Source organism: Hypomesus nipponensis, chromosome 1 (assembly GCF_054491055.1).
Source record: "Hypomesus nipponensis isolate SF chromosome 1, ASM5449105v1, whole genome shotgun sequence".
In the NCBI taxonomy this organism is placed as follows: domain Eukaryota; kingdom Metazoa; phylum Chordata; class Actinopteri; order Osmeriformes; family Osmeridae; genus Hypomesus; species Hypomesus nipponensis.
Genome location: NC_140361.1, coordinates 10571586 through 10590998, shown reverse-complemented (window position 1 = coordinate 10590998; position 19413 = coordinate 10571586). Strand labels below are relative to the sequence as shown.

Sequence of the window (19413 nt, the reverse complement as noted above, 5' to 3'; positions counted from 1 at the left end):
CGGCGAGTGTAAGGAAAGTGAACATCCCTTCTAAATATGAATATAAAACAATAGTTCCGTGCCTTTAAACTGAATGAATGGCCGTTGCAGGCTCAGTCTATTTTTATTGTGAGGTTCACAGCATTGGAACTATTTGTTTTAGTCTGATTAATTCCATGTAATGTGTATGTCATGTTATGTTTACGATACGTTTCACTTGCAAATGACTGATTAAAACACAACGGCGACTCCTGTTGGTCATGGAATAACGAGCAGCCTTGCGACAGGGGGGTGACTCGTTGTCTGCAGCCATCATCATCTATCTACTTTCTTGAAAGATTGATCATCCGGCATTACGTTGCAGGTATTTTGTGCTGTTTAGGAAAATAAATGGTGGAACGTTTTTTTCAATGTCTGATCACATCTCGATCAGCTATTGTCAAAGGCCGCAACCCGGGGGAACCAGGAAGGGAACTAGCAATAAAGTAGCTAGCTAGTTAGCTACAGTAGCTAGCGAGCTAATGTTGGTATCGCATTGTCACCACACAATAGTTATTACCCTGTAACTATCTTGTAAATGAGTCTGCTTTTATAACATTGATATATTAGGCAAATCGACTATTTCTATCGTAATTTGCATATTTATGTGAACATAATGCCCACTGTAAGGGTGATTTGAATAGTTTACTTACCATCGAGCAGTTACAATTGTCAATTGTTCAGCTCGGCCAGATGGGATTGAGTTTTCAAGCTGAAAATATAAAACAGTCCATGTTTAAATCTACGTCAACTATGAATCGGAGGCATTCCGGATTAGAGTCCAATTGAAAAGTTAAGGAAACTAGGTAGCTTGGACGCTTGAATGCCCAAACCTTGATGCAATAGCCAATATGAGCTGACTCCCACTTGCCCCCCATTAGCTCTGCAAAGTTACTTTTTTGTCATGTAGCCACGTTTATTCCGTTTCTGCCACTACACTGGCATTACGAGAATCTAAGGGTTTTGTTGTATTTTTATAAAGTGTCTTGTAAATGTGTGTCAATAAAAATAAACTAACGTTTTTTTTTCCTCCATAGGGATGGCGAGCCTAAAGCTGATCTCTGCAACAGACACACAATATTCAGCCGCGGTGCTGAAGTCAATGAATGAACAGCGAAATCATGGATTATTCTGCGATGTCACTATAATAATACAGGACCGAAAATTTAGAGCACACAAAACCATATTGTCGGCCTCAAGTACTTATTTTCACCAACTTTTTTCAGTGGCAGGGCAGGTGATAGAATTGAATTTCATTCGGGCAGACATTTTTGAGGAAATTCTAAACTTCATCTACAGTTCAAAAATTGTTCGAGTTCGCTCTGACATTCTGGAGGAACTTATCAGTGCTGGCCAGACGTTGGGTGTGAAGTTCATTGCAAACTTGGGTGTTCCACTGTCACAAGTTAAGGGCTTACCTGGCTTGTCCAAAGACACTGAAAACTCGACTGATAGACATGATGGGTTGATGATGCCCATTATAACAGAGTCCTTTTCACTTTCAGCTGAGGAGTTCAATCAGAAGGACAAAAGTACGGACAAGGAACAGGACTCGGACAGTGACGAAGTATTGTTTGTCTCAAAGACAGACGCCCAGACCAGAGCAATTGAGAAATCAAAACATTCGGAGATAATCGATTTAGATGCACCTGATTCCGAGGAAGAGTCTGTGACAAAGAAAAAATGTGAGGCTAGTCCTGCAATAACAAAGGAACAGCATAAAACAGTCAAAGCGGGCCCAACAGATGGAGACAAGTTGTCCCTGCTCCATAGCCCTCCTTCATCCCTTAAATCCCACACCCCCATTATGTCCCCAGACACCAGCTCAAGTATACCCCCTCTCCCTGGTGGATCCTCCTCTGATGGGCCCACTTCTGGGGGAACCTCCCCTGCGACACCTCAACCCATCCGGATCAGTTTCACCCCAGAACTTCACAACACTTCACTGCCCTCTGAAAATCATGAGGTATTAGGCGTGCACAAGAAGCAGGTTGTCACACCCAGAGAAGGAGATTTCAAAATAAGGCTCTCAGATGTAAAGTCACCTGGCCACACTATAAATGAAGTAGGCCTTAACATTTCCAAATCAGTCATGGCTGCAAAAAAGACAATAACACTCGATAAGGCATCGGAGATCGACTCTCTATCTACAGGATGTAAAGTTTACGCCAACATCGGTGAAAATACATATGACATTGTGCCCATGAAAGAGGACCCAGGGGAAGGAGGTTCTAAAAGCAGTAAAGGGAAAAGGGCCGTCATGTCCACCTCTTTGAAAACCTTTGACACCTCTCCCCTCTCGCCACAAGGGGGCCCAACCAAGAAAAAAACGAAAACGGAGCAGGAAGATCACTATGAGCTCATCATGGACGGGAAGACCTTTTTCGTGTGTGTTGTTTGCAAGCGGCCATATGTGTGTCTGACCAGCCTGAGGCGCCACTTCAACACTCACTCCTGGGAGAAGAAGTATCCCTGTCACTACTGCGACAAAGTGTTCGCCCTGGCTGAGTACAGGACAAAACACGAGATCCATCACACAGGGGAGAGAAGGTACCAGTGCCTGCTGTGCAATGACATGTTCATGAACTACCAGCTGTTGTCTACCCACTGCAAACAAGCCCACAATCAGGATCCCTCGGGTCGGAAGGAAAAGGATGATACCAACAACAACTTGTACCGCCTGCTTCCTTGTAAGACTCTCCAGTTGAAGCCCTACTCCTATGTGTCAGAGGACCCAGACGGGATTCCCGTCATCAACGAGGAAGGTGTTGTGCACCACATTAACCCCAATAGAGGACAGCTGGCAGACCAAGGGCTTCAGTCCTCCACACAGGGCAAGATGTTGAACTGGGACGACATCTTTGTGGAGCCTGGTGCCCATTCTCGACCAGGTGCTCACCCCCGACCAGCAAGCCACACTAACCCTCCACAACCCCCCCCTCCGCCTCCCTCTGGCTCATCCGAGTTTGAGTTTGTTATACCAGAGACATACTGAGCAGAGTGGCAGTTTACTCACTGCTTTGTGTTCCGTGCCTTTTCAGGGGGGTCCCCTTTGAATGGTGTTTTGGGGTCCATGTTATCCATGCTGTTTATAAATGTAGTTTTAGGAGGATATGTTGTGCTTTAGTGGCCTACCCTACAACCGTCTTTTTTTTAGAAATTACACATTGGTTTTTATCATGCTCTTATAACTGTATTATGTAATGTCTGTCATTGTATTTAGAGCAACATGATTTGAACATTTTAACTTTTGTACATTAGTACTAAAGTCCTTCATGCAGTCAAATAGAGTAACCTTAATGTAGGTATAATTTCTATATTTATGGACTATACATTGGGTTTAACATTTGCTTCAAATCAGGGGATAACATTGAATGATCTTAAAACAAGTGTACTGGTTAATTCTAAAGACATAATATTATGGTTAAGTTGTTAACAATGACTTGTTCTTCCCAATGTAGCAGAATGGTGTTGCAAAGTATACGTTCTATACTTTATTATGGCAATCACATGGAATGATCTAGATATCACTAGGATCCTTTTTCTGTCTTCTGGGACAGATTGTAGTCTCAAATACATTTTTCTGTATGTATGCACAATGGATTAATCAAAGGGAAAGTTCACTTAAGTACTTTGAATTCTTAGTTCCCCCTTATATGTCTGTATGAGATAACCCTTGTTTTATCAATTGATTTCTGAGACTTGGAATGTCTGATTTAATATTGTCTCAATATTCCCTGTTTGTATAGAATTAATTTTATTTCGAAAATCGAAAAATATGTGTAATGTGTGACAGAAAGTGCACAAGGTTATTCCACCAGAAAAAAGTTTCCTCAATTATTTAAGTGATAAAGTTACCATTGGATATTGAAGTCTGTTCAATACTTGACATGCATATTTAATTTGGACCTTTTTCCCTTTCATATGCTGGCCATATCTTTGTGTTTTAAGGTCATTTGGTCTAAAGAAAACCAAAATCTGCCTTTTCGCTGAATACAGATTGCCTAAATAGGTTATCATAGAACTTCCATTACTCAGTGTATAGAGTTATAGCACTTACACAGGAGGTTACTACAGACAGTTCTTTTATAGTATTTTTTTCATCAAGTACCTATGTTGTCAATGTGTAGTCTAGTCAAATTGAATTGGATTTTGTACAGCTACAGTGTCATACAATAAAAGCACCTTTGGCTTTAATGTTCAAAAACTAACCGTGGTGGATCCTGTACATATAATTGTTCTTAAAACCTTTTTTTGTATTTTAACATTTTTCTTGTTTAAATTTATTTATTAGATCCTAGTGCTAAAGTAATAAATAATAAACACAGTACAAATGATTGTAGTCCTTTTTTTATGCTGCTCCATTCCGTTTTCTTTTTCCAGTTGCTCCGTCACAAACTACAACTCTATCTAAAAGCTAGGAAGGTGCTACATTACAGCCATGAGATGGCGGAAAAGTTGTTTTATAGTTCTGTTTTGAAAGAATAAAAACAATAAACAATAATATTGTTAAGTGTTTACAGTTTTGCTACTGAAAGCAAAACATTACAAATGTTATACACAAAACAACCTTTAATAGCAAATGAATCACAGACTTAAGTCAGCCGAAGTCCCTCTTCAGCCCCTGAGGAAGTGATGATCAAATAATTGAATGTAAACAGTAAGTGATAATAGCTGACAAAATCAATTGGGTATTACTGAGGTTGCATATCACTTGGAGATGGGCTTCTGTGACTAAGACTTTAACACTCAACATAGCATTCTGTGTATATACTGTAAGTGTAATATCACATTCTACCTAGAGGGAGAAGATAATGAGAGCGAACTCCGAACTGTGCAGCTTTTGCAGTAGCTGTGCTGACAATACAATACATCTAGAGAGTACAATGGTAGTTTGCACTGTAGACCAAATTTACCATAAAAAACAGCTCTGTTTGTAATACGTGTTAACCCTGCTCACATTCTTGAGGATAAAATACTGAGTAACACTAGACTGAGCCATATATTAAGAGATAAAGGAACCATGTATCACATAGGTTCTGTTTTCATTACACTGAGATATTGTTGACTTTTATACAGGTTATTTTAAGTATGAAACCGTTTTATCACTGCTGACATTGAATGTACTGTGATCAAGTGCAGTTAATCACAGCCGGTAAGCTTTTAGTCCTACAGGGGAAAACACTAGATATCTCTGTACAGTTATTGAGATCTAGATGCCCCAAATTGAAGTACGAGAAGACAAGCAAATACTCGCAAGTAGGCTAACATAGTGTTCATACAAGGTGAGTACAGTACTCGTGCTATTCATTCACAAACAAGACATATCTAACTACCCTCCTCACACCAGTCATGCCACTTGCGGAATGCCAGTTAATACAATAGGGACTGTACAGCCAGTTAGGACAGGAAGTTATCCATGTGCTGAGGCAGATCAAACATAGGGAGGCATGAAACAACAGGAAGGATTGTCTATGGAGAGTTCATCCATCAGATGGTGATGACAGACTGGTAGAGCTCTGGAAGTCCACAGATATTAAGGCAGATCCGTAACAGTTCCATCTCAAGAGCTTGTCTCTTTTAGGAGAGATTATGCTGAGGGGAGGGTGTGTGCATGCCAAAGATGACACTTGTTATGCCTTCGACCAAGGGCAGAACTAAATTCAAATAGCCTAGATAGGATGAGGGTGTCCTCGCAGTCTTCCTCCTCCACTTGGCTCTAATGAACTGTACTCACTGCTAGTCACACCACCGACTCATGCTCTTTGTCTCTCCTTGTCTCTGTACACAACAACAACAACAACAACCACACTGCTCTCAGCTCGCTTGTCAGGAGCAGTCCTCCGGAGTGCCAGATAGTAGTTCCCCTTGAGATCGATGATCCAGGGGTCCAGTAGCACCCATTATCAATGCCCACGGTGCCTTGGTGTCTGGCAACAGGGCGAGGGGATTGGGGGAGGCAGCCCCCTGTCCGCTCTCAGCCCCTCCCAGCCTAGGGGCTGTATGGAGGGGGCTTCTCATCAGGGGGGTAGTAGGGGGGGGAGTAGCGTGGGGGGATCATGGTGGGCCACATGTGGCTTGCTCCAGACTGGGAGTCATCAGAGAGGCCCGAGGAGTCGGGAAACGTGGCGGAACCCTGAGGAGACACAAGGGAACATTTCTTATGGTTTATCCGCCATCATTATAAATGCATTTGAATTGATTCAGTCAAGTGTGGCATTGTAGAGAGTGTTACCTGCAGGTCGTACGCAGTGTAAGGTGGCAGGCAGGGGGCAGTGTTGTAGTAGGAGGTGAGCGAGGTGCTGGGATTAGAGTCCTCTGGCTGGACAGGAGCTGGGATGGCCTCAGGTTCACATGAATCTGGGACAGGGGTCTGGCCACAAGTTGAAAGAGAATTAGTCTATACATACACCTGCTGTCTATTGTAGAAAAGTTGAGATCAGCAGATTCCCAACGACTGATGAATAACAACCCCCTTGTCTGTGGTGGTTTTCTTCTTCCGCTGAGTGAGTCAAGCTAGTGCTGATGTGTCTCACCATGTCTTTGAAGCCCCCCAGCACAGCTGCTGTGATGATGCCCAGGAAGAGAGCAACGATGTTGAGGATGGTGGCGGACCACAGCAGGTGGTAGAGGTGCACCACGTCCTCACAGCTCCTCACCTCCGTGTACTCATGGTAGCCCCCCATCAGCTCCACACGGCTGGCCCAGTGGGTGAGACACGTACACGGGAAAGGAAGTAGCAAGGAGGCAGGGACAGAAAGAAAGAGAATGCCGACATAGAGCAATAAAAACCATTGTATTCAGTTACAGTTACTGTGGTCTGAGATGGACGTGCCAGCATGTTCCGACAGTCCTTGGGTACCTGACACCAGATTACATTTGTTTGATGCCTAAATGAATCTAAGTATAGGAGTACATCAATGGGTCTTTGGCTATAAAACCACTGTGGGTCTCCAAACCAAGTTGGAATGAAGGGAACCGGCTACTGCTACAAAAGAGGGCTGGGATGGATGCCTGGGCTTCTGTCAGACAGACAGAGGAACCAGGACATGCAGGATAAATGACGTCCACACTTGAATATGGTGGGTCACAGACAGACAGTTACACAGCTACAGCACTAGAGTTCATTCAGCCACAACATGGAGACATGGGTTGTCAATGACTACCACTAAAAGAAAGGGACCTACTTCCAAATCATGGACGTTTTCCTGAACTTTTTCAAAACATCTTTATTCTGAGGTACCATAAAAGGATGATCTCTGAAAAATAAGTGAAAAAGACATTTCTTTTCCAATGCTGCTTGCTTACAAAATAAGAACAAAAATAGCAGAATAATTGAAATAAACTGAGTCAAAGAAACAATCAAAGTCAACTAATCAAATTGTTGTAAAGGCTCACAGTACCAAACAATCATATAAGGACAGCTTTGGCATACTCACTTCCCACAGTTGTAGAGGTCACAGCAGTAACAGGTCTTGCTTTTCACACGCAGGTTACAAGATACACGTGAGGATGTTTGGCAGGGAACCTGGTAATCAAACAATCAGTCTTTATTTTCATAGCAAGAAGTATAATGTGACTTTTAATCTGCAGTTTATACTGCACCATCAGTTGTTCCAATCACTTTTAAATGATCTAACTATAAAATCCAAATAGGAACGGGTGTTGACTCACATCCAGTTCAGATGAAGTGTCACTGGAATGGTAGTCACAGCGACCAGCATTCAGGGGCCTGAGATCCTGTTGTACAACAAGTTACCATGGACACACAGCACATAACTGTAACCACACCAATGGGAAGCATCATCCTATGAACTGCAGTCTTAAAGTGCGGTCATTGATTTTTACAAGAGGGCTATCCATTCCTTTCCTCTTCCATTATTTAATTACCAATATAATAAACTTTTCTACTTTGTAATACAGATAAGGCACAGTAGTTACAGTCCTGTAAATATATTTGGTCAGGGCACATTTGTGTATAGCATAATTGTGTTGACTTTTAAAGTAGGTGTGGTTTTCCGATACTCACGATGTGTCTTGCAGCAAAAACCCCATCTACAATGGCACAGCAAAAGGCAGCTACCACTCCAAAACTGATGAACACTATGGAAGCCACCAGCTGTATGGAAGAAAGGAAATGTCAATGTCATTCACTCAGACATGAACCCTGCCTTCCAACAGCAAGTAACAAGTGTGCGCCTCAAAGCATATACCTTACCTGCTGCATCAAAATACTCCAAAAATGAGTGTGTGTGTGCCTATGCAAATAAGTCACTGACAGTGCAACCCCTGGGTGTGTCTGTGCATCTGAATGTCCCTGGGTGCAGGAAGACAAGACGGAGGGAGGGAGGGAGGGAGGGAGGGAGGGAAGGAGGGAGGGAGGGCAGGATAGGGGCGGATAGGGGCAGGGACATTGAGGGTGGGTAAAGGACGACAGTTGATTGAGAGCTCTCTCGTTGTCACCCCGCTCCAGAGGTGCCCCACCACTGGCACTATGCCTGGCTCTTTACAGGCACTGCCCCCCTCACCTCCCTCTCTTCCCTCACCTCCCCGTCTTCCCTCACCTCCCCCTCTTCCCTCACCTCCCCCTCTTCCCTCAACTCCCCCTCTTCCCTCAACTCCCCCTCTTCCCTCAACTCCCTTCCTTTCACTTGTCAAAGAAAGACAGCACATATTCAGTTACACATTACCCTACCCTTCAAAGATGACCCAAAAAAATCTACAGCTAATGGCAACATCGGATTTGTACTTGAGTAAAGGTTTAATCTGCAGTACTAGTATGTGAATATATATGCCAGTATGGTCATTTCAGTAGTACACATCCGCTTTCAATGGAAACAAGATTATTTCCAAATTTAGACATGACACTGTAAACACTTGGTGACTTCCAGTAACAAAGTGTTCCCTGGAAGACATGGATGGTGCATCTCATATTTGCATATATTTCTTTAAACAGCTTCTCTGTGACTGTGCATGCACTCAAGTTGGTGGTGGTGGTTTGGGAGGGAGGCAATGGGGAGCTTTGAGCTATCTTCCCCTTGTCCAAACTTTGTAGGGGGTGCATGGCTGTCTGACTCCAAACATTGTTCATCTGAAGAGTGGCAGGGCTGGATCACGTCTCGTTGCTCTCATCTGGAGTTCCTTCCGTACATTCCAGCAAGGATGTCAGTCCTCCTCCGCTTACACGGGTCTATTTCTGGATGCATCTAGCAAGAAGCCAGGATACACAGTCCAATATCCACCATATACCCCTACCAGCCAGCTGTGTCATTTTGCCACGTAATATCAAGTTTGTTTGTGTCAGTGACAAACAACACAAACAACATAATTTGGGTTTCAGACTCAAGTTAAATGTAGCTTGAAGAATGAAGAAGGCTTAATGGTGGTGTGTTTACAGAGCTCTATAGACCCATGGTAGAGAAACAGATACGAAAGCTCATGTGTAATATAAACCTTCTTACCATCTGCCTCTTATTTTCTATCAAATGGGCCCCGATGATTCCCAGAAAGGAGCCAAAGCCCAGCTGAAAAGAGAGAACATATTTTATTACAAATTGGTGTTTCAAATGGAATGGTAAAGCAGTACAATGTGTAGCACAATAATGCCTGCAAACTCTTTGACAGCTAATTTTCCAAGAAGAACCTTTCATAAGCACATTTCAATAACTGCATGAGAAAACATCTCAGGTGCAACAAAGTCGTGTTTAATCTTGCTGTCAGTGAAGGATCTCTGAATATCATGTTGCAGTGTATCATGTTATTGTTCTCTAATATCTGGCCTATATTCTCACACTGTTTCTTCTTGAAATCTAAATTTCTATTGTTCCTGGAAAGAAATCTCCATAGATTTGATTAATAATAGATGGTTTAATCTTCTCCCAAATATGCATCACTATCATAAACTCTTCAACCTTTTTGCATGGTCCCGGGGCAGACTGCTGGAAGTGTAAACGTTTGGGCGGTAAAGCCTGATTTATGGCGTATTGAGTACGTCTCAGCCATTAGTGCCAACAATGCTGAATAATAAATGTGTGGAAATTCACTGCTTTGAAACCTGAGGCTTGGTTCTGCAGAAACAAGAATGAATACAGCCAGTTTCACAAATACCTCACACATTCATTAGCTTTGTTCATCTGGAGGTCGACTTCAGTTTTGTACTCACTATGACTCCAGGGTAATAGCCGCCCACTGTAATGTTCTGTGTCCTGGTGGTGGCAGCCAGTCCAAATATAAGGATGAGGACAGATACAATGAGTAGCATCACTGTGACCATTATGGACTTCCTTTTCCTCCTCTTAAATGATCCTGCAAAACAAAAAGGCTAGGCATGAACACCCACAGTGCACTCAAGGTGAAGGTACCAATTCCAACTTGTGTGCCTTGAGCTGCTGCATGCCGGACGTCATCATGTGCCATCTTATATTTTGTTTTGTGTTGACAGAATTTGGATACCTTATGAAAAACAATGTATTTTCCAAATCGAAAACGGAACTATTTGAAAAATGATTAGCCTATTGAGACAATGAGTAGCATGATTGAAAAATGATGTTCTAATTGCTAAATATTGCATTACAACGGTGGGCATGTATAATTTTGTGATTATGTGATCATAATATTTCACTTCACCAAACGCCATGTCACCATAGCTGTATTCGTCTTATCTAATGTGGCAGCACCTGCAAAGGCGGTGGCCTTAAAATTGGAAGATGATGTAATATAGATTTGCCCTTTTTCATTAACCATGCATTCTGTATTTCCCTAAAACCATGTTACGGACATTTTGTTATCTTGATACCTGAATCAATTGCCTCGTCAGATCCTATCGTAGACTTTAGTTCTATTTAAAGATGGCAACACAAAGACAACAAGGTATACACCCACTTCTTTCTCCCGACAAAATATGTTGAAATCAATGCGATATTTAATCTTTCTTTGCTCAAAACACTGCCCCTTAGCCCTTTAAAGTGCTGCACCCATGCTGTTGACCTTGCGCACATACCCATAGTAGTGTCGGAGAGCGTTAGTCCATTGGCTTGTTGGTTCTGAACAGAAGGCATTTTGGAAATCGCGCGATGGGCCTAAGATTATGATTCAAGGTTATAAACTAGATACTTAATTAGAGTATCAAATAATTGTTTACTGCTATGAAATAAAGTATACGCCAACTTTGCTTGCAGTGTCATTCTCTGATTGCAGACGTCTTCCCGCCGTAGCTGTCACATTTACATCTGTGTCTATTGACATGTCCACCTTCATCTCTCCGCCTGTCCATGCGCTCTGCTTTTCTCCTGTGTAGTGCTTAGCTTTGCGCATGCACAGCTTGGTTGGCTTGTGTCTGTGTATTAGAGACGTGTGAAGTTGAATAACTGGCAACAGAAAAAATCCTAAACATGTGATCATACACTCTGGTTAATAAACGAGTCAAATAAAATAGTAGGCTATCATAACAACGTATTTATAATGACAGCAATTCTCTATCAATGTGATTTGTAAAAGATAATAACGTGTTACATTATAGCCCATTGTAGCTTATTTCTATAGACAACGTGATAAGCCTACACTAAATAACTGTCAAATAGGCTACGTTGCAACGTTCTATCACGCATGCAAATGTCCTTTTCAGTTGTGGGCTCATTTTTCTTATGTTTGTCGTGCTTGTGTCAAATTTTTTCCTTAATCTACTAAAAATTCAAGATAACTTAAGTTAATTTTCTTAGTATTAAGAATGAGGATCCAAAGTGTACTGCAGGCAAATAAATCGTTCGGCATATATTGCCTTGTAGCCTATTGTATAGATGTTCGAGCGCCACCTTATGCCATAGCCTAATTAAGCACTTGCTCAAAGACAATATGATGGAAAACTGATCAGTTTTGTTGGAAAGCTACAGTGACTTGGTTGAAGAAAAAATAATAATCTAAAATGTCCACGGGTAATTTAAAGTAGCCTAGGCTATGCCCCATATTGCAATATGTCTGTACGTAAACAATTTAATTATATACAAATGACAATCAGTTGGTTATGCCTATTTGAAAAGCTAGCATACCTGTAGGCTATTATTTAAAATATGCAAAACACTTCATCATAATTAACTTTCAGTAAAATAATAGTCTAGTAGGTTAAATAATCCAAACAAATTCATATGAAAGGTCCTGGCATTCTGTTTTTGTCTCTGCGTTCTCACAAAATGACTTGGTTAAAAAAGGGTCTGTAACGGAGAATAGATTTTTGTTCCATGACGGCATTACGCCTTTCATAAAAAACAGACCAGAAAGTCCATGGCCTAACGGCACTGTAGGCTACGTGACTGGAGTACAGATAGCTCTAAAGATGGGGACTACTTAAACGTCCGAAGACAGCTTTTGAAAAGCTTACGCAAGGACTTTCAACGTTTCTTGCAGTCCATGCTTTAGTTATTATGCCACCACAATTTTTTTTTTTAAACAGCTTATTGGACATGTCTTACATCCACAACTAGCCTATGTTAAAATGCTGGATCTGAAGCTAAATTGTTCGCATCCGTTAAAAAACAAACAAAACAAAAACCATGTAGCTTGCATAGAGAGTTTGATTGACAATCGCATGTTGAATTATATAGCCAGGCCCCTATTATTTTTGATGAGCCGGGGCTTTGCATCAGTCTTTAGTTCAGCCCAGCAGACAATGACACTTTTGAGTGCGTGTGTAGAATGCAGTGCATGAGCCTCTACCGTTGCCAAAGTTCTTTGGGGATTAAAAAAAACTCTTGGTGTCCAGATCCCACCCCCAGTTATTCTCCCTCTTAGTATGTATTCATTCACTATGATGAGCGCTTAGTTGAGAGGAGGTCCTCAGCGCCCGGCTCTTGATGCGTACGTAAAACTTTCTAATGAAATCAAAAAACACTTTTTGACCAACTTAGAATTCGTTCTACTAAGGTCAAGAGGGCCTGATACAATCACCGACGTTTTCCTGTCAGAGAAAACTTCAGGTATGTTCGTTTAGTTGTAAATATTTTTTGTAAAAGTATTACTTATTGACTTGTATAACGGTATCATTCGCTGAACAGTTTAAAATACTTTTACTTGCTGTATGAAATAATTCAGTAGGCTATATATATATGTATATATATATATATATATATATATATATATATATATATATATATATATATATACATATATGTATAGCTTTAATTGCAATTAATTTGGAGAACTTTCTATAGCTGTTAGGGATGTGTCGCTTTAATTCGCTGGGGACGGTATATGTGATTGGTTTAACAAGTACCTTTCTTCTCTGTGAAGAATCATGGACCCCAAATCTACCGAGGGAGGGGCTGAAGAGGAGCTCCTTGGAAACTTGTCACCAAATCCAGTAAGTCTACCAAGCCTGCAGGGCAGCAAGGAATGAGATATAGTCTATGCTATTCATTGTTTTACTGGCTGCGGTCTCCTTGGGATAATAATTTCCACATAAAGAAAATGTCTTATGACTGATACGTGGAATTATCTGATCCACAAATCCATAATATACTAGTCTAAAAACTACTTTGCAGATTTGTATTCCTTATTTAAGTCAGGAAATGGTCTTGCGAGAGATGTGACATTCAAGTGGCTTTCAAAAAAAATACATGATTCCGCTGGGACCTGTGCTGGCCCCTGGACACTAGAAGTTTGTGTGTAACATCTGGCAGTCAGAATGACCCTCTAGCTCTGCTGCAGCTGCTGCTCAAAGCAGGAGGGTCCACTCTGTGAAGCACCAATCTCCCAAACAGGGCCGCCAGGGTTGAGGGTTCATTTGATGCAAAATGGGGCTTGACCATCACATCAACTATGAATTAAACACCTTAGCTTTTTAGTCTTTCAACAGATTTGCAACCCCACCCCATACACACACACCACCACCTCTACTGCAAATATGAATAAATGGGATTCCACCCTCACCCCCCCACCCCCTCCTCACCCCCCCCCCCCCCCCCCCCCCGCACCACCTCTGTGTTTCCTCTGCCAGCCTGCTGAGGTGGCACAGAAGCATGGGGTAGGGTACGAGCTGGAGGAGGAGCAGGATGACCTGGCAGAGCACCAGCCTCTGGAACAGGAGGACCTGAACTTTGAGAAATGGAAGCGAAGACCCGTCCCCCAGCGAACACTCCATGAGAAAATAGACGACGTGAAGACTTATCTATGGAACGCAGAGACCAGGGAGTTCATGGGTCGCTCCGGAAAGAGCTGGAGTAAGTAGACAGAGAGAACAAGTATGAAAAAGTATGTTTTGTGATATTTATATAGGCTTCAGCTGAGAAAGATAAATAATAAGATAATATATTGAACTCTAGTATAGTTAATTGATTATATATGATCCACTCCAATCCTTTTTACCCCCCAAAAATATATATAACAAATTATAACATATCAGCAGCTCCATTGATCATCAATGATTAGAGAAGGGGTGGTATCATGGTTTATTGTTTTAAGCTGATGTTCTGGGGAGAGTTGGAGTTTGGGTGGAGGAGTGGGGGGTTGGACATGTGCCTCCCTCCCCCAGTCTAGTCCCTTGCCTCTGCTCACTGTGCTGCGAATGTGTGTGTGTCCCTGAGCACCATGTTTACATAGGTGCACAGACGACTCAGAGCAATCCTGACAAAAACAGGCTGCCTGGGGACAGATCCCTGGTGAGAGTTCAGTGTTCCGGGCCACGCGCTGGCCAGGAATCACATTCCTCATAAATCTTCCCCTTCGTTCCCAAAGCCCCCTTGACCCCAAGGCCCACCCTTGCATGCTCAAGGCTCCGTAGATGCGGACGAACATTAAAAGATGCACATGTGTTTTTTTCCATACTGCCGTCTGTTAAAGGCAGGCAAGTGTTCTTGGCAGGGATCCTTTTGTAGACTGGTCTGTTAAATCTGTGACAACAGAGTAGTGCCTTGATCCTGTTGGCTTATGGGTAATGTGGTTCTGTTCAAGATCCTCAGGCCTAACAGTTGCACAGGAAGTTGAATTTAGTCTGAGAAGAACCATAGTGAAAAGTACTGGGCGAAAGTGTATTACTAGCATTCATGTCAGAACCTAGAAATACTTGTCCTACCCAATGAGAGACGGACTCCAGAGCTCCACTCAGAGGCCTAACCACAGTGTGAATACTTGTAAGGGAATGGGGCCCATGTGCCTGTGGAAGAAAAGAGTGAGTTGAAGTCCTGTGATGTGTGTCCTGTGAGAGGAGTGTGTAAGAGGGGACACAATACCAGAGTGGGGTGATCGAGGCTCCTTGGAGCTGGCTGGGCCTCAATGGCTGCAAAAGACCGTCACTACGATGGCAACCGGAGGTTCACTGTGTTCCTGAGTGAAAGGACAGCTGGGAGAATTCTCACTGAGCCCAAACAGAAAGGCCTTTGTGGTTACAGGGACGCAAGGCTGGCTGCAACCAGTTCCCTGTGAAATTGCCTGCGCAGCAAAAGCCATTTCATTTAGTTCACGTTTAGTTTGATTAGTTGCTAATGGTTGTTAATTGAAAATTACAGGACAAGGGTCTATTTACATGGGGTTCTCAAATACGGTTAGCTGGGCGAGTTTTGAAAGAGAACGATGGAGGGGACTTTCTCTTGAAAGCCGTTCTTGCATGTGTATCATTAGACCAATTAGTGACAATTCTGAGCAAATACAGTAGTGTCTAGACAGGCCTGACAGAAACAACAATTACATCTAAAAGATGTCCAATTATTTTTCCCATTCACATGCAAAAGAGGGTGCATGAAAGTTGTTTATTCACATACAGAACATACAGTACAACCCAAACTTGGCAGAACTATTAATTTAGTCATTTTTTATCATGTATACAGTTGTAACATACTTTCTGTTTCCTCTTCCCTCCCTGCAGGCCTTATCCTCTTATTCTATTCTGCACTGTATCTGTTCCTGGCGGCCATGTTTGGTGGCTGTATGTGCTGCCTCATGTGGTCTATCAGTCCTTACCATCCCACCCACAATGACAGGGTGATGCCACCAGGTAAATATGACCTCTGCCCCATCCTGCCTGCCTCCCTCCATCTTTAACACTCTCCCCATTCCTCCATTCTTCTACCCTCTAGTCTCTCCATATTCCACCCCTCTATCCCTCAGTCTGTCGTATTGACCTTAATCTCGGCACAGTTGACTGTCTGTATGTTTCCTTTGGCAGGTATGACGATGTCCCCATATCTTGAGGGCTTTGATATCGTCTTTAACGCCTCTGATCGGAAATCCTGGAAGAAGTATGCTAAATCTATGGAAGAATACCTCAAACGTGAGTTACAAACAAACAAATAACAATCTGGTTCCCAGATCGATTCTCGGCCGTGCCAAATGATGCTGTGTCCTTGAGCAAGGCACTTCACCCTACTTGCCTCGGGGGGGAATGTCCCTGTACTTACTGTAAGTCGCTCTGGATAAGAGCGTCTGCTAAATTTCTAAATGTAAATGTAAATGTAACATGCTTAGCAAATCTATTCCTAGCTGAGCAATGGAAGATTCAATTGTAAAACTTAGTGCAGAATATTGTTTGTTTGTATTGGAGTAATGTCAGGAGTGTTGGAGAAATGCTCAAACTGAGCGGGCCTCCTCGGGAAAGTTAATCCTTCCCTCTTCTAACTCCTCCATTGTCCCTCAACCCAACTGCCACTAGCAGTGCATGATGGGAAGGGAAAGCCTCTTTGTGGGTGCAGTGCCTCTATTAAGAGCTGGTGGGGGGTTTTTGTGCCTCTTTTCTGTCACTCTGCCTGAATCAGAGGTCTGGCCTTGGCATTGTGTTCTTATTTATGGGAGCCCCCCTTCTTCCTTTTTCTTCGCTCCCTTTCCCCCTCCCTGTGTTGTCCCAGCGTACAACGACGGTGTGCAGGAGAGGAAGAATATCCAGTGTTCACATGACAACGCGTACTTCCACCAGGACGACCTGGAAGAGGCTGCGGAGAGGAAGTCGTGTCAGTTCAAGAGGTCCTGGTTGGAGCAGTGCTCAGGTCTCCAGGACCCTCACTTTGGCTTCGCCCAGGGAAAGCCCTGCGTCCTCCTTCGAATGAATAGGGTGAGGGAGAATCAGTCACGCACTGGGCACATCTGCAGATGTTCACATGTTAAGTCGTCAGCAGTCAACATGAAAAACAGCGTCACCTTGTGGCCAAAATGAGCAGAAGCTGGAGGGGTCATGAACCTAGGAGTTGTGGGACCAGTAACTGTACTCAAACGGTCACACTCTGCACAGCTGTGTGATCCACATTTGGATGTTCACATGTGAAACCTGTTTTATGAGGTAGTTGTTTCAGGTCTTGAAAGACACACCTTTCATTTTGAAGTTCAGTATTAAATTATCTTTCGGTAAGTCTATGTACATGCACAGCTGCTCTCAGCTGGATTTCCAATGGAAACATTTCAAAACTTAACAGGAAACAAACATATGAAAAAAGCCAAGCTGAGATGGGATTGAAAACACAGACACAAGTCAATTGTGTCCATTTTACACTGTATCTTTTCTAAATTGTTGTATTTGTACTTCCTCCTACAGATTCTTGGGTATTTACCTGGTCAAGGCACACCTATAGCTGTGACTTGTGGTGTCAGGGTACAGTAATTGTCAGCAGTTTTACTTCAAAGTGCCCTTTAACCATAAACTGGTAGTCATGAGAATGTAACTGATGACTCTTCACTCCTGCAGAAAGGGCCACCTGATTCCCTTGGAGAAATTCAGTTCTTCCCCAAAAACATATTTGATCTGACGTACTATCCCTACTATGGAAAACTAAGACATGTAAGTCAGGACATCGTCTTACAATCATAGTCATTGCTTTTGATGTGTGACGATGAAGGGATTGATGACATGCTTGTGAATATTAGATCATGTTGTTGACTACATAACTGAGTACTGTTATAGAGGCATTTCCAATAAAATTCCTGATCTCCCGTCTCCTAGGTGAACTACTCAGCTCCAGTGGTGGCAGTGCGTTTCGCGGGGGTGCAGTTTGACACCCACATTCAAGTACAGTGTACACTGAATGGCAAGGGAATCATCAACGATTCACAAACCGACCGCTACCTTGGCAGAGTGACTTTCTCATTAGACGTGGGTGCGTAGGGAAACCACTGATGCCCCCATGACAAAATGAGACAGGAAAATATATGAAATCTCTCATTCTGTTACACCATTATGTTGCCTATATACCCTTGTGCCTTCTGATGAAACAAAATATTGAATATGTCATGTTCAAGTATACACATACTCATACACACATACATTCACACCTACACACCTCACCTCACAGACAGTGCTGAGCACAAGATGCAGCAAGTAGTGAAACTGAATATTACCATTGCATACCTGACATTTAGCCTGATTAATAGCCCTAGGGTCACTAGAACGAAGACACAGCTCAAAGTTTTGTACACTGCCCAAACGTTAGCCAGAGCTATGCAATTATTGATTTGAAAGTTAATAGCCTAATGAACAGTAAGAAATATCTACTGTTACAATATGGATAGAGGAGAAGCAAGCTAAACACATTTGGTTTGAAATCAAATTGTGTACTAATTTCTTTTTAGTGAACCTTTGTAAACCTTTTAGTTACATGTATATTTCATTGTATAGACTCCACGGACATGGTCAGCAGCAGGGCACTGTATTTCCAGTATTATCTACTTGCTATTATCACAGTTATAAAGCCCTATGCCTCTTTATTTCTTTCTCTTTTGTACAAACACTATCACACTGCCATCGAGAATGAAATACTGCAGAATACCCGCTGATGACAGGAGAGATTGACTGTGAGAACAGATTGTGCTTTATGGTCAGACATGTGTAACAGCTTTCCCTTGCTCTTACAGAAATAACAATGTTATATTTGATGTAGAATTAATTTGATCTTTGCTATTGTCCATACTAAAACTGGTATCCATGTTGTATTTATTCTGATAGCTACTTTAATAAATACAATGATCTTATACATACAATGCTCTTTCATGAGAATGTATAAACCACTTAATTGTATAGATTGTCAGATTATTCTATTAGATGTTATGTGTAATATGTCCTAGATCAAAGAAAAAATGATCAAATCTTACTTTTCATGGATATCAATCAGAGTATGCTACAGTTCATGTAACAAAACAGTATCCACAAGCAGAGATGAAGCAACACACATCATTTAGCTGTCACACTTGAAGAGTTTACTTTTCTCAAATGTTTGTTGAAGAGATTTCAGAATTATTTATTAATTATATTCCATAATGTCGACATGGCACTATCAGTAATCAAAAATGCCTCAAGGTCTGTAGAGTCAGTTCAGTACAAACAAGAATTATGCCAATTCAGACTGTTGAGTGAATCATAACACTATAGCAATGTAAACAAATAAATGTCAAACTGAATAAACTAATTGAACAAAAGTGTTTCTGTCTTTA

At 42.1% G+C, this 19413-nt stretch overlaps 3 protein-coding genes across 5 annotated transcripts; 2 read left to right on the top strand and 1 right to left on the bottom strand.

The window, feature by feature from the left end:
* Window positions 1–52: 52 nt before the first annotated feature.
* On the top strand, window positions 53–4349 carry zbtb33 (zinc finger and BTB domain containing 33). The gene is made up of 2 exons (XM_084690894.1): window positions 53–343; window positions 1056–4349. The coding sequence occupies exon 2, from the start codon at window positions 1058–1060 to the stop codon at window positions 3011–3013; it is 1956 nt and encodes a 651-aa protein (XP_084547020.1). The 5' UTR covers window positions 53–343; window positions 1056–1057; the 3' UTR covers window positions 3014–4349.
* Window positions 4350–4355: 6 nt separating this feature from the next.
* tmem255a (transmembrane protein 255A) lies at window positions 4356–11324 on the bottom strand. Of its 3 annotated transcripts, none has more exons than XM_084690897.1 (10): window positions 11018–11324; window positions 10181–10323; window positions 9480–9542; window positions 8048–8137; window positions 7693–7758; window positions 7458–7546; window positions 7206–7277; window positions 6555–6723; window positions 6254–6391; window positions 4356–6154 (listed from the first exon to the last, which is right to left on the bottom strand). In XM_084690897.1, exons 1-10 carry the CDS (start codon window positions 11073–11075, stop codon window positions 6011–6013), a joined length of 1032 nt encoding a protein of 343 aa, XP_084547023.1. In that variant the 5' UTR covers window positions 11076–11324; the 3' UTR covers window positions 4356–6010. The 3 variants fall into 3 exon arrangements, with proteins under 3 accessions (XP_084547023.1, XP_084547024.1, XP_084547025.1); XM_084690898.1 differs by having other exon boundaries at window positions 6555–6717; XM_084690899.1 differs by lacking the exon at window positions 7206–7277.
* A 1502-nt stretch (window positions 11325–12826) lies between these two features.
* On the top strand, window positions 12827–19398 carry atp1b4 (ATPase Na+/K+ transporting subunit beta 4). Its single transcript, XM_084690887.1, has 9 exons — window positions 12827–12986; window positions 13300–13369; window positions 14006–14228; window positions 15869–15997; window positions 16169–16273; window positions 16845–17047; window positions 17525–17581; window positions 17675–17767; window positions 17930–19398. The coding sequence occupies exons 2-9, from the start codon at window positions 13304–13306 to the stop codon at window positions 18089–18091; spliced, it is 1038 nt and encodes a 345-aa protein (XP_084547013.1). The 5' UTR covers window positions 12827–12986; window positions 13300–13303; the 3' UTR covers window positions 18092–19398.
* The last annotated feature ends 15 nt before the right edge of the window (window positions 19399–19413 follow it).

Excerpts from the sequence above, each read along its gene's own strand:
- atp1b4 (XM_084690887.1), top strand. The coding sequence starts at position 13,304 with ATGGACCCCAAATCTACCGAGGGAGGGGCTGAAGAGGAGCTCCTTGGA. Across the intron at positions 17,048-17,524 it reads TCCTCCTTCGAATGAATAGG|ATTCTTGGGTATTTACCTGG; the intron begins GTGAGGGAGAAT and ends TTCCTCCTACAG. Across the intron at positions 17,582-17,674 it reads CTGTGACTTGTGGTGTCAGG|AAAGGGCCACCTGATTCCCT; the intron begins GTACAGTAATTG and ends TCACTCCTGCAG.
- zbtb33 (XM_084690894.1), top strand. The coding sequence starts at position 1,058 with ATGGCGAGCCTAAAGCTGATCTCTGCAACAGACACACAATATTCAGCC.
- tmem255a (XM_084690897.1), bottom strand. The coding sequence starts at position 11,075 with ATGCCTTCTGTTCAGAACCAACAAGCCAATGGACTAACGCTCTCCGAC. Across the intron at positions 10,324-11,017 it reads GCTCTCCGACACTACTATGG|GATCATTTAAGAGGAGGAAA; the intron begins GTATGTGCGCAA and ends TTTGTTTTGCAG. Across the intron at positions 6,155-6,253 it reads ACACTGCGTACGACCTGCAG|GGTTCCGCCACGTTTCCCGA; the intron begins GTAACACTCTCT and ends GTGTCTCCTCAG.